The sequence below is a fragment of the Paroedura picta genome, chromosome 5 (assembly GCF_049243985.1).
Source record: "Paroedura picta isolate Pp20150507F chromosome 5, Ppicta_v3.0, whole genome shotgun sequence".
In the NCBI taxonomy this organism is placed as follows: Eukaryota; Metazoa; Chordata; class Lepidosauria; order Squamata; family Gekkonidae; genus Paroedura; species Paroedura picta.
Window position 1 is genome coordinate 40,892,486 of NC_135373.1, and position 13,832 is coordinate 40,906,317.

A 13,832-nucleotide genomic window follows, 5' to 3' on the forward strand; every position below is an offset into this window, starting at 1 on the left:
TTCCGCAGATTGCCTATAGAAGGCATCATTTCGGTACTGATTACAGGCAGGGGAGCTGCAGAAGTCTGCTTTATAATTATCTTTCCTCCACAGTCCCTGTTAGAATTTTCACTCTGGCAGACGGGCTATGGCTTGACATTTAATGTTTTGTTCACTCACGGTGCAATAAACTGATTCATGGGATCAGGATGCTTGAAATTAAAAACTGCCCCTTCCTCAAAAAGCTGCAGAATAAGACTCGCAAGAGTTGAAATCACAAACCTGAAGCTTTCACGTGCCAGAAATACACACACCCGGGGATCAGAGTAATTAATTCTGGGTTTTATGCAGTCAGATTTCTTTTTCTGACTCCCAAAAGGGTCACACTGAAAAGCAAAGCTTATCTTTAGCCTACTGATTCAGCGCTGGGGCTCTTCATTTTAATAGGGGGCATTTTCTAACCCAGCAGCCTCATGTTCTTGGGAAATTTTCAATTATGTTCAAGACCCTGCAGTTTAGGACCAACTGCTGTAATGTAGTGGAGATCAGACCTCTCAAGACAGCCTTGTTCTTGACTCTTGCATATCAAATGAACAACCCTCCCCACCCAAACCCAACCACCTCAAACTGATGCTTGTGCTGTTTGTTTCTAGTCCCCACGTAACTATTTTAAACAACATTTGGCAAAATCATGCTTACTCCAGTTAAGGGAAACTTACTTTTCTTCACTGCAACTCAAACTTATTTTAAATGTCATTTTACAAATCATTTTTAAGGCTTCTGCATTCAAGGAGTGTGTGTGTGTGTGTGTGTGTGTGTGTGTGTGTTGGGGTGGGTGGGAGGGATTGGTTTCTGCACATATCCCGGAACTGCTTTTAGAATCATGGGCCAAATGTGATCCAGACCAACTTCCCTATGGTCCCTACTAGCCCTGACTAACCCTGACCCATTGACTTCCTGTTTAGAATGTGTTCTATTCCCCAACCCTACAAAAGAACACCCCAAATATGATGTAGGGTTTTCAGAATTCTAGCCAGAGATAGCAAGGTTCCCCTGAAAGAACACATTAATTCATACATCTTTGCCTATTGGCTAAAAGACCCCCCCCTAAATAATTTTGAAAAAGTCAAGTTTTAGGACAGTTACCCAAGAGAGGTCTACCAATCTTCATTCTGACTTGAATTTGACTGGAAGATGAAGACCAATTCTCAGTTTGCTGGGTTGAATTTAAACATAACTTCACCCCCCACCACACACACACATATCGTTCAAGTGCTTTTGACTTCCAATTCTGTAAATGCACCTTTAAGTACCGGACTCTCTTCTGCAAAGTAAGGGAAGTTAAAGCAAGTCACACAGCCCACATATGGTAGATAAGACCTAGAAAAGGCCTCCCCCCACCCTTAGCCAAGGGCACACACATCTATTGTTTAACTAGTGCCATTGTAAGTCTAGGATGGTAAGTGCATTTTCAGAAGAGGCTGAACCAGGCTGTGTGGGACTACTCGCCACACAAAGAGGTGGCAGACGAGAACAAAAAGTGCAAGAGGCACTATTACATCTATTTGAGTTGTATGTCTGAAATTTTCCACATTCAAGGCTACAGAATCCATTCTCTAGCACAGTTAGAAATTTCCTGCCGTTCAGTCAGCAGGCGTGAGGTTACATTTGGCTGTGGGTTGAGCTCAATGCTGAGTTGGAAGGGGCCATACAGGCCATCTAGTTCAACCCCCTGCTCAACGCAGGATCAGCCCAAAGCATCCTAAAGCATCCAAGAAAAGTGTGTATCCAACCTTTACTTGAAGACTGCCAGTGAGGGGGAGCTCACCACCTCCTTAGGCAGCCTATTCCACTGCTGAACTACTCTGACTGTGAAAAATGTTTTCCTGATATCTAGCCTATATCGTTGTACTTGTAGTTTAAACCCATTACTGTGTGTCCTCTCCTCTGCAGCCAACCGAAACAGCATCCTGCCCTCCTCCAAGTGACAACCTTTCAAATACTTAAAGAGGGCTATCATGTCCCCTCTCAACCTCCTTTTCTCCAGGCTGAACATTCCCAAGTCCCTCAACCTATCTTCATAGGGCTTGGTCCCTTGGCCCCAGATCATCTTCGTCGCTCTCCTCTGTACCCTTTCAATTTTATCGACGTCCTTCTTGAAGTGAGGCCTCCAGAACTGCACACAGTACTCCAGGTGTGGTCTGACCAGAGCCGTATACAATGGGACTATGACATCTTGTGATTTTGATGTGACCTTCACCCAGACAAAACACACCGTTCTGCCTAGTGGCCCCATTTAGCATCCTCCCCAGAATGTCAAGGCTTAGACAGCAGGAGGCAGCAAAGCAAGCAGTCCTCTCTAGCAGAGAAAGTAGGTCAGTTTCTCACACACTTGTTGTGCTGCGATTCTCCCGGGGGTAGGGAGTCAGTCATCAGAAAATGCAGAGATCCAATAATACTACTCTCTCCTCAGCCCAGAAGATAGAATGCCAAACAATAATATGAGATTTAAGATAATATAACTTGTGTTTGGATGGGAGACCAACAGGGTCGCAGGGCTACACTCCCTTGGTGTGTACACAAGCCAGTTTGGTTAAGAGCAGTGGCTTCTAATCTGGAGAGCGGGATCTGATTCCCCACTCCTCCACATGCAGCCAGCTGGGTGACCTTGCATTAGTCACAGTTCTGTTGGAGCTGGTCTTGCAGAGTAGCTCTGTCAGAGCTCTCTCTTAGCCTCACCTACCTCATAGGGTGTCTATTGTGGGGAGAGGAAGGGAAGGTGATTGTAAGCCACTTAGGAATTCCTTTGGGTAGTGGAACGCTGGGTATAAAAACCAACACTTCTTCTTCTAAGTGGGGTGCAATGCTATAAAGTTCACCCCCCAAAACATTCATTATCTCTAGGAAACTGATCTCTTGTAGTCTGGGGGTCCCCAAGTCACACCTGGAAGCTTGATTCCTTACCAGGTAGCTACACAGAGGAAGGCAGTGGAAAACCAAATCTGAACTCTTGCCTTGAAAACCCTATAGGGTCACCGTACGTTGGCTGTGAGATGACAGTAAAAAATCAACAAGCCTCTGCAAGCCATAGCCTGGAAGTTTCAAAATGTTATTTTAGGGACAAAGATGGTACCATTTTTCAAGGCCCTTGGGGTTCTTATTTTTGTATTCTGGACTTGAATCACTTTGGAGGTTCTATTCTTCTTCTTTCCTGGTGGTTTGTCAGGTTACCTAATTTAGATGGTGTTTAAACGTGTGCTGGGATTTTAACTGTAAATGGTTTGAGCTACTTGTTATAAGCTGCTTTAAAAATGGATTTGTTAGGGGGGGGGGAGAGACAGTGGCATAAAATCTTTAAAAAAATAATTCAATATCTTACCACAGTTAGGTTCCGAATCTCTTCCATGACCCGCGGCCAGAAAGACTGAAGGCATTGCTGGGCGTCACTGTTGCCCCCTGCACCAAAGCTGCCATCCGTGGACATGATGGGAACTAGAAAGAAATGAAGGACATGGTGTAAGCAGGGAGCTGCCAAATTACAAAGATCTCCAATACTGTTTGCTGCAACTCCAACTGTTGATGTCCCCCGAAGGTCCTGAGGAGAATCCCCATAACCTGCTTTCCATTAGCATAGATTTCATTCTGTATGAAGCATCTAAAAATGCTTTGCATTTGCTACCGACCTGTATATTTAGGGAGCTGCTTCTACTGCACATGAATTCTCTTGACCTCTCAAACTGACTGGAAGAAGCAGTGTCCCACATCTGTGCCTTTGCAAAAATAGGTCTCTTCAGCAGTGCTGAAGCTGTGGAACGCTCTCAGAGGAAGCCTGCCAGCCTCTGTCCTCCTGCCTCATTTTAATTCAGACATTTTCACAGTGCAGCCCCCCCCCCCTTTTACCAATGTACACATTCAACCTTACTTAACCTCAATGACCATTTCGGAAAATGCCATGATGCATTTCCTACCAAGAACAGCTAGATTTGAGTCCAGTAGCACAGTGGTCCCCAACCTTTTTATCACTGGGGACCGGTCAACACTTGACAATTTTACTGAGGCCCGTGGTGGGGGTAGTCTTTTGCTGAGGGACATCACCACCACCGCCTGAGCCCCTGTTCCACTTGCTTTCCTGCGGGCGACTCTACCAGCAGCAGCTGCGCAGTGCCACGCCGAGGGAGAGCCCAAGCCATGGTGGCCGCTGGAGAGCACCAAAGGTGAGCAGAGTAGCAGGGCAGCCGCTGAGGCAGCAGCTGGGGAGGAGGACGAGGAGGAGCCACGGCCCGGTACTGACTGATTCACGGACCGGCACTGGTCCCCGGACAGGGGGTTGGGGACCACTGCAGTAGCACCTGAGAGACCAACAAGACTTGGGGATATAAGCTACTGAGAGTCAAAGTTAAATTTGTCAGATTTCTACCAAGAATGATGCTAGGAACTGACGCCCAAACAGAAAAGGAGTTATACATTTTCTAATGTTGTCAATGATATACAGACAACTATTAGCTGTTTGCTGAGAAATGCATTAATGGCGGCTTTAAAAAATATATTGTAATATCTGCATCGTTTTCCAAACTCTGTTCCATAGGAAATAGTAAGACTATTATTTGAATGCACCTGCTGGCCCAAAGAGGAGGTTACCTGTTGCATCTCTGCATATTTCATTGCGCTGGTTTTGCCTCTGTCCAATCAGTCACTGGGTTGTCTTATCCAGCATTGTCTGAGACAGGACCATCCATTCATTTCTTACACAAAGATGCAGCAGAATTAGCTGCCCTTACATGAATAGGCTGCCCATTGTTCCTCTACACAAATCACTTATCTGGGCTTGCCTCTTCCCCTGTTCAGGGGGCTGGGAGACTCTTGGCAAAGATCCTGAAGATAAACTCCTTTGAGGGCATGTAATTTTAAATCAGAAAAAAAGTGTACCTGCCTTGGCTTAACCAGATATTTGGGAAACACTGCATGTTGGGAAATCTGAGCTCTGTAGAACTCTTCCCCATATTGTTTTAATGCACGTAATGAAATATAGTGCCAGGGAAGGCCAACCATTCTACAAGAAAGGCCAGCAAGGTGCAAGAATAGTTGCAAATGGTGATGGACGTTATGAATTACAGAAACTACTGGGACAAAATCTGCTTTACAAATCAGGATACTTGCTACCGACCTGCATAAATGGGTCAGCCAGCGTATTCCTAAGCCAAAGCTCAATGCTGTTTTTTAAATCTACGTTTGACATAAACGTCTAAGTTTGCATGGGAGGGGGAGAGAAAGAGAAACGTCAGACGGCTTTATTTAAAAATCTGACTACACAGTTGGGTAATGGGAAATGGCTCGAGGCCAATAATGATTCTGGCAAAAGCAAGTTAAGTTCTCACTGACTTATGATCCATCGTGTATCGCAGGTTTTATTTTTGTCTTTTCTCAGGCAAAAAGAGGGAGGAGCAAAAATTCTCGATTTGGAAGAAAAGAGCGAGTGGCACAGCATTTGTACTTCTGCAAGATGGCAATTCTGACAGGCTTGACCTCTAAGAACCTTGCTTCTGTTCATACCACAGGTTCAGGTGCTAGGAGCCCTTACCTCTGCAACCCTAGAGCCTTTCAATTAGCCAAAGAACGGCACCAAAGGAAATTACACTACAGTGGTGAAGGACCACTTCAAAGCACATAACCACCTCACAAAGAAGCAAGCCTTATGATCCAGGCCACAATCTCTCTAGAGGCTTTGTAAAGAACAAGCTTATTTAAACGTAATGAGCGGACAGCTGTAATAAATTAAAGAAATTAGACAGTGATATGTTTTCTATAACATATTCCCAGCAGGTCATTATTGCAGAGTGGAAAAGGCCAAGAAGAACACAGTTCAATTCCCTGACACAAAAACAGGACCATCCACCCACCAGCACATATTCAACTAATGTGCTCCCTCTCACGTTGCAGGCCACAACAACAGCACAAATACGTGACATGAAAGTCTAAAACAGACTTTCTCAGCCAGGGATTCATGAAATTCTGGGTTTTCTTGACGGTCCTGGAAGGGTTTCCCAAATGATGGGAGTTAATTAATTTGTAATACATTTTTTAAATTTGTGAAATATTTATCATAATAATATGGTCATGTCAATCCCGCCTCCCAAAATGGCCAATGATGGGACCGGGGGGGGGGGGCGGGGGGCGGGGCAAGTACGCAATCATGCTTCCCAAACATATTCAGCACGATGGCACCACTTCTGGGGTTTCTCAAGGGTAACAAAGTTGAGAAAGGCTGGTCTAAAAGCTAGAGTTTGACATTTCCCGTATTGCCACAACTATAATGCTTAGAGGAAACATGAGGCAAAAAGGGTTCCCTGCCATAATGTATGAATTGTGCTGATTGTGCAGCTGGTGTGCTCACATCTCCATAGCAACTTAAGTCCTGCCAGGGATGTGGGGCTATCACATAAGATGCTGCTTTGAGGAACCCCATAAAAAATGCCCCCAAAAAGACTTCCTTCAAAAACTGATTGTATGATGTCACAACATCTTGAACAACCCCCACCCCCGCTTTTTGCCAACATATTCCAATGCTGTGTAATCTCCAATTCTGTTCATATTATACCTGTATTTATTCCATGGTCAGTTAATACTACGGGTGTACCTGAAAAGACCTTCTGTATTTTTCAAGTATATTTTGCCGTCCTGGATGTATCTGGGTTTTCTTTGGAAAACCAGAAAGAAAACCCTGGGAAAATTCCAGACCTATTTGGGATTTACCAGTAGACCTGAAAATTGCTTCTGCCTTTCAGCTGTTTGTTCAGCTTCTACTGCAGTCTCTGTAAAGTTTAAGACAACTGCAGAAGACAGCCAAAGGATCAGCTGTGCTGGGGGGAAGCAGACTGCTCCCACCAGCTCAGCTGGGGATTGGCTTCTCCTATAGCCCGGTTTAAACCCAGCTGAGCCGGATCAGCTGCTTGGCAGGCTCTGTTGGGCAGTCCCGTCTAAACTTGGCTGTCCAGCAGAGCCTTTGGGGAGAGTTTTTCCCTGAACTTGGACAGTTTTAAAACCACTGATTTAGGAAGTTCCATTGACAAAAAGCACAAAATAACATAACATTCACAGGGAGACTTTCTATTATCCATTTACTGAGTTTATAAAATGGAGGAATAGAAAGCATCAGAGGCAGAAACAAAAAGAACCGAAAGCCTCAACATACACATAAGAACCTGTCACTTTACACATTTTAGTTCAAGAGATGCGTCCAAAGTGGAAACAAAGTCAGATTCTTTGGACAAACCTCTAAAACAGCCTGACAGGGTTGTGCATGGTGGCGTCCGAATCGGCTGTTCCAGAACGATGCAGCTAGCGCAGCGCCGCAGGGGGGGAGGGGAGTCATGGAACTGGCTACGTCGGCCTGGAATGGCAGATTTGGACATCGCCGCGCACAGCCCTAGCCTGACACACTCTTCTTGGGTAACCAACAATACAGTTAGCTGTTCTCAACCTTCTTGTGGCAGGATCCACTTTCAACTTTCACCAGCTTTGGGAGCCACAAGGGGAAGGGGAGCCTGCTAACTCTCCGGATCCCTTGGCAGTTTTCAGTATCACTGAGCTGGCGGGGGGTACCAGGAACCTTTGGTTTTATAAAACCTGATTGATGATGATAGTGTAAGAACCACATAGATTCAAATTCAACAATATTATGAATAGTTTTTAATGCTAATGTTTTGGTTTTGAAGTTTAACTCACTGGTTCGTTCCTTCTGTTGTTCTGAGGTGTGCTGTAAATCCCCCTTGAGCGTACTCAAAGAAAGACAGAATCAAATATGTTTTAATAGGATTTGGAGTTTTGATACAATTTAGAACCAGCGTGGTAGTTCAAGGGAAGAAAGGCCCCCAGTTTCAAATCTCCAGTCTGAGATGACATTTGCAGCATGACCTTCAACAGGTCACTCTCTCCCAGCTTAATATGCATTACAGGGTGGCTGTGAGGATAAAGGCAGAATCATACTGGTCATCTTGTATCCTTGGGGAAAATGGCGGGACAAAAGAGTGATATATCATTATGATGCATATATAATTAGTCAAACCTATTTGCATCGTTGGTTGCTTGGAGATATTGATGCAGCATCAAGAATTCAAGATGTTTGCCTGCTTACTTTCCTGCACAAACAAGACAACTATGGAATTAAACACACAAACCAATCCTCAGAATCTGCTCTGATCTGGCAGGAGTCTTATGTAACTGATCACTCAATATTAGCCTTACTAGCACCAGAGCAGGACTTTCCCCTTCCAAATGGTGATGCAATCCACTCAAAAAGGCAATATACAGCTTTCCCCAAGCTAGTCTGCATACTAATCTACTTAACCTCTAAACCAGGGTAGTCAAACTACAAGTCCCATGGGAATTGTAGTCCATGGACATCTGGAGTGCCGCAGTTTGACTACCCCTGCAAACTGTTAAAAAGGGAGGAGGGAAACCCTATCCTCTAAAAACCCAATTACAGCACTGGAAAATATTAGTTTCAAGTTATGAATACGGCCATCTGAAACCATTAAGGCAGATTTCATAGGATCAAATAATTTTAAAAGACTTTCCTTGAGGAAAAACAAACATAACATGAGAATGTTAGTGGGGGAGGGGAGAAAAATCAAAGTTAAATCAAAATAAAAACATCTGACAAGAAATCTTGAGTATGAGAAGACAGTGAAAGGTCTGCTTTCTTTCTCCCATGAGGAATCTAAGAAATCTGCAATGAAAACATGAATACATTTTATTTACCAAAAGTAAATCCCTTGCACAGTTGGGAACACACAGCAGCTTTCCTAGTATGTATGTAGCAGAGGCAGACTGTCTCCCCCCCCCCCCAAAAAAAAAAGCACAACTAAGGTTTTCCAGTTTTCTCCCTTTAATACAAGAGGCAAGTCTGGCTGAACAAGAAATTAGCAGGTATGACTCTGAATCAAACATGAGTCTTTAGTATCTATAGAGCATTTAGAACAGCGGTCCGTAGATCAGTCAGGACCAGGCCGTGGCTCCTCCTCGTTCTCCTCCCCAGCTGCTGCCTCGGGGATTGCCCTGCCACTCTGCCGCCAGCTCACCTTTGATGCTCTCAGGTGGCCGCCATGGCTGGGACTCCCCCTTGGCGTGGCACTGCACAGCTGCTGCTGGCAGCGCTCCCCAGTGGGCAGAGGGAAGTCAGGGGCGCCGGCGGGAAAGCAAGTGGAGCAGGGGCTCAGGCGGCTGCGGGAACGTCCCTCGGCAAAAGACCCCACCCCGGGGCTCAGTAAAATTGTCAAGCGTTGACTGGTCCCCGGTGATAAAAAGGTTGGGGACCCCTGATTTAGAACACTCTGGAGTGGTTCACATACATTAGCTCAATCTGCATCACAAACAGATACTGGGCTGCCATAGAGAACAGCCGTGGAGTGATGAGCGCTCTTTCCCCTTTCTCCATAAAATGCACATTGCAAAGGTACGAGGTCCCACCCTGCACACAAAGATTCAAGTGGGGAAAAGACATGAAAGGATGAAGTCATTATATGTACGTGTGGTTAAATGTTAAAGGAAGAGAGAGCTTCAGATGGGTCACTGTGTTGGTCTGGAGCAGCAGAGGAAAGTATGAGTCCAGGGGCACCTTCAAGACCAACCAAGTTTTGTTCATTATTTATGAAAATGTGTAAACATGAAAGACCTTGAATAAAACGTTGTTGGTTTTAAAGGGAGAGAGAGAGCAGCATTCAGCACAGGAATGCTATTGGTAAATAGCTACATGCCGAATGTGGTACATCATTCTATGCTGACTCAGGCCTGTTATAATCACCTCCATATTTAACGGATGGTGGGAGAGGTTGAGACAGGGCATTGAATAAGGCCACCTAGTAGGTTCACTGCAGAACTAAGATTTAGGCATTACATTATCTATTGAAACCGTGAGTAATGTAAATATGGATACAGGTTAAAGTTGAAATCCTATGCATGCATCGGGTAGAAAGTGCCATCAAATTGTAGCTGGTTTATGGGAACCCCCATAGGGTTTTTCAAGGCAAGAGGAAAACAGAGGTGGTTTGCCATTGCCTATTTCTGTGTAGCACCCTGGACTTTCTTGGCAGTCCAAGTACTAACCTTGGGTCCCCGATAACAGTGAGGAAGCAGTGAATGGCAGTGAGGCAGTCACAGGAGAGGCGGCTGCTTGTGCCCATGCCACCGGCGAGGAGGCATGGATGGACACACTCTCCTACGCTGGGAGACGGGAAGGGCAGCTGCCTCCCATGCAGAAGGCCCACATTCCTCGGCTGCCTCCTTAGCGGCGGTGGGGGCCAGGAAGACTTGGGCCTCCACAGGGGAGGTGGACAGGGCTCGCAGCCCCTGTGGGTGGCAAGGAGGTGGAGTAGTTCTGCAGGCTCTCTGTGGAGAAGGTGGCCGGTGTTCCCAGCCACTGTGGTCAGGGAGGAGCCAGTGGACACCTGCATGGGCTCTGCAGAGGAGGCAGCTGGTCTGTGCAGCCCCTGCCAGTGGCAAGGAGGTGTGCTGGCTGGCCATAGAGCTAAGCAGCTTACCACTTGCTGGCTCCATGTGGTTGAAGTGGGAGGAGAGGGAGGGGCTTCTTGGGGGCACACCAGCCCCTCTGAATGGTCCTCAGTGGGGTGGACTGGCCCGAGAGCCAGTCAGAGAGCTAGTGCATTTAATGTGGTATGTTGACGATGAAACCTTGAAATAATTCTCATTGACTGCTTCACTGGGGCAGTGGATAATCCTGTTGGGCTCTGCCATCAGCCCTCTTGACCCACGAGTGTCCTCTGAAATCAAGTTGCTTAATAAAAGGGAGACTGGTGAGGTGTGCAAGCTACATTTTAGTGAGGCCGCCTCACAGAACCCCAAGGTTTCCCAAAACGTCCCACTTCCTCATTTGGCACGGGATGATGAGTATGCTCTTGAAGCTGGAGAAAATAAATTAACGCTGCCATTAAAAATTTCGCTCCGTGTTGGAAAAAATGCTTTTCCAAACAAAAAGCAATGCTTATTAAAGATTAAAGTGGATTGTTAAAGAAAAAGAAAGAGAGAGGTGTGATTCAGTGCCCTGATCCATAGCTAGAGCCATCCTCAGTGTACCTTTAAACCCTGCCAGCCCACCCCTTTACTAAAGCATCACACTTCTTCACCTCAATATGTGGGAAAATAATACTACCACCGCCATACACAATTTGGCTAAATTTGCATAGCTTTAAATATCTGAGAACAGAACCTGCTGACTTGGAATTAAACAGAAATGAGATCCCTTTCTAGTTCTGGGGCTGTTGTACACATAGATGAGTTATAAACATGTACCAATTTTCCATGTTGGACTACACTGTTCTATATTTATCCTTAAGAGCAAGGCTAAAGTGTACGCTGCATGTTCTCAGCAATGACCATTTCAAAAATACAGGATCATTTTACATTGGCTTTTCTTGGACTGGTTTATCACATCATTCCCAAAATGATTAAATGGAAAAAGAAGAAAAACAAATAAACCTGAGTATATAACAGTGCACACTGCAGCCCAAAGGTTTTGTTTGCCTCAAAACATGGCCAGTTTTTTGCCGCTTGCTCCACAAAATTAAAAAAAAACTATTTTTTTTAGCAACAGCAAAAATAGCAATGCAAGAGGTGCTTTTTTGTACTTACGTTGCAATAGCCAACTCTGAATGTCGCACACTATCATTCATGTCAACAAACTAAAAAAAACAATGTGGCAAAAAAACAGAGGAAAGAAAGCCCACATTTGGTTCTCTAATAAGCCACAAAAGAAGATGTTCCTCTCTAAAGCTGCTCCAGGTTTTTTCAGCCGTTGACCTACTTATGCCATCCCAAAGTATATTATCATAGAACATGGCACTGTTTTATTTTATTATTATTATTGAAACATCTATAACCCATCTTTCCTTGTGGTCCAGCTCTACCCGCTTCTACCACCATGCCACTCAGACAAAGGCTAAGCACCTGAAACCACTCCAGAAAGAGTGCAGCTGAGACTTGCGTGCACTGTACAGGACAAAGACATAGGTAGACTGCCATGCTGTCAACCTATCTATGATGATAATGAATTTTGGCAGGCACAAGACATGTGAATTTCCAAACCAGAAGCAGACTTCCCTCTGGACACATATTACTTTTACATACATATGGGTACATGCATGCAGCTGAATGTCAGGCTGCACAGGGTTGGTGACACATGTATCTAAACTCTTAGATTGAAGGTCTAAGAAATAGCCACAACTTGCAGTTTTACAGCTACAAAAACAGTGAAAAATTCATTCATACAACTGGTAGCTAGAAATTCTGTAAGGGGATATTACCCCGAGTTCAGAAGGAAGTAGTATCACAGATCAAATCTCTGCTTTGGGGTAGAAAAATCTGGAATAAAAGCTTGGTAATTTATGAATGTTGTATGTTGCAAATAGGTCCATGACTGGTTGTACAAAGTGGTTGACTATTAAAGAAAAAACTTTCCTCTGTGGGGACTGCTCTCCTTGAACGGCTTGATAGCTGAGCCAATCTGTTTTGACACTGAGTGTCCCCTGAATGTGCCTGGCCTGCAGAGACAGGAAGTTCTGTTTGGCTCAAATCTGTACTTTTGTCACTTCCTCGTGCAGGGAGGAAGATCTGGAAAGCCCCCCCTCCCTGTTGTTCAGATAAGTTTTGGCTGCTACGTTGTCAATCCATATGAAAACACACACCTTGCATACCCAGGCTTTGAAATGTTGGAGGGCTAAAATTATGGCCTGGATCTCTATAACGTGAATTGAAAGGGAGACCTCTGATGCTGACCATAAGCCCTGTGCTACTCTTCCATTAAAACCTCATAGAAGCAACCATGTTTTAGATTTCTGGTCCTGGTCCACCACTTTAGACTTTGCTTGACTACTAGTGGTACCTTCAATAACGTATCCTATTCATTCATCTGACGCTGGAACAGTCTGAAAAATTTCTGTGCTTGACATGAATGCATGTCCCCACTGGGTAGCCTCCATGTTGGCTATGAGTGGGCCCATGAAGCTTATTAAACTCATCAGAAGAACTTGACTTGATGATGGTTGCTGCCATATCCTTATTCTTTATTCCCTTTTTGTCTGGAAGAAAGATTGAATTTGGGGTCATGTCTATCATCACTCCAAGAGGTTCCAAATTCTGAGTTGTAGAAATAAAACTTTTTTGCGAGTAAACCAAGAAGCTGAAGATGATTTATCATCTCCAGCATGTTGAAGGACTATTGTGTGGAACTGGCTCTTATAATAATAGTAATAATTGTCGAGATATAGATGAAGGTGAATGCACTCTACCACAGGGTTTATGAGAAGTTTTGAGAAGTCCCTTGGGGCCTTGGGCAGCTCAAATGGCAGCACCCTGCAATGCAAGTGCATGTTCTCAACAAAGAATCAAAGAAATTTCAGATGGACTAGAAAAATAGGGACATGAAGATGTGCCTCTGTCAGATCCAGTGAGATAAGGAATTAATTCGTCTGAAGATCCTCTGAGATTGAACATAGAGTCTCCATTCGGAAATGGCATAGACAAATGAATGTTGATGAACTTTAAGCCCAGTATCACCCGCCAGCCTTTCTTGGGACAGTGAAAAACAATGGAGTAGACTCCTTGACCAAACTCTAATTCCAGTACTGGTTCAATGGCTTGAATCTGTAACAAGTGTTTCATAGCATGCAAGGTTCTTTGTCTCTTCTGAGGATTTTGTATACATGGGGAAGAGATGAAGAGATTCAGTGGTAGTGCAAACATTTTTTGAACCTGGTGAGATCACTTCTACAGCCCATTTGTCCACGTGAAGGTTGTTCCAGATGTATAGGAAGAAATGCCCCCTCCAGTGCCTCCTGCAAGTC

The 13,832-nt window shown here is 44.7% G+C and overlaps 1 protein-coding gene across 3 annotated transcripts in view; it reads right to left on the reverse strand.

Annotated features, from left to right (window-relative positions):
- NFYC (nuclear transcription factor Y subunit gamma) overlaps positions 1 to 13,832 on the reverse strand; it is a 61,819-nt gene that overhangs the window by 22,818 nt on the left and 25,169 nt on the right. For all 3 annotated transcript variants that reach the window (XM_077337478.1, XM_077337477.1, XM_077337480.1), the window contains exon 2: positions 3,359 to 3,471. In XM_077337478.1, coding sequence (XP_077193593.1) covers positions 3,359 to 3,463 — 105 coding nt within the window. In that variant the 5' untranslated portion in view covers positions 3,464 to 3,471. The remainder of the gene's footprint in view (positions 1 to 3,358; positions 3,472 to 13,832) is intronic.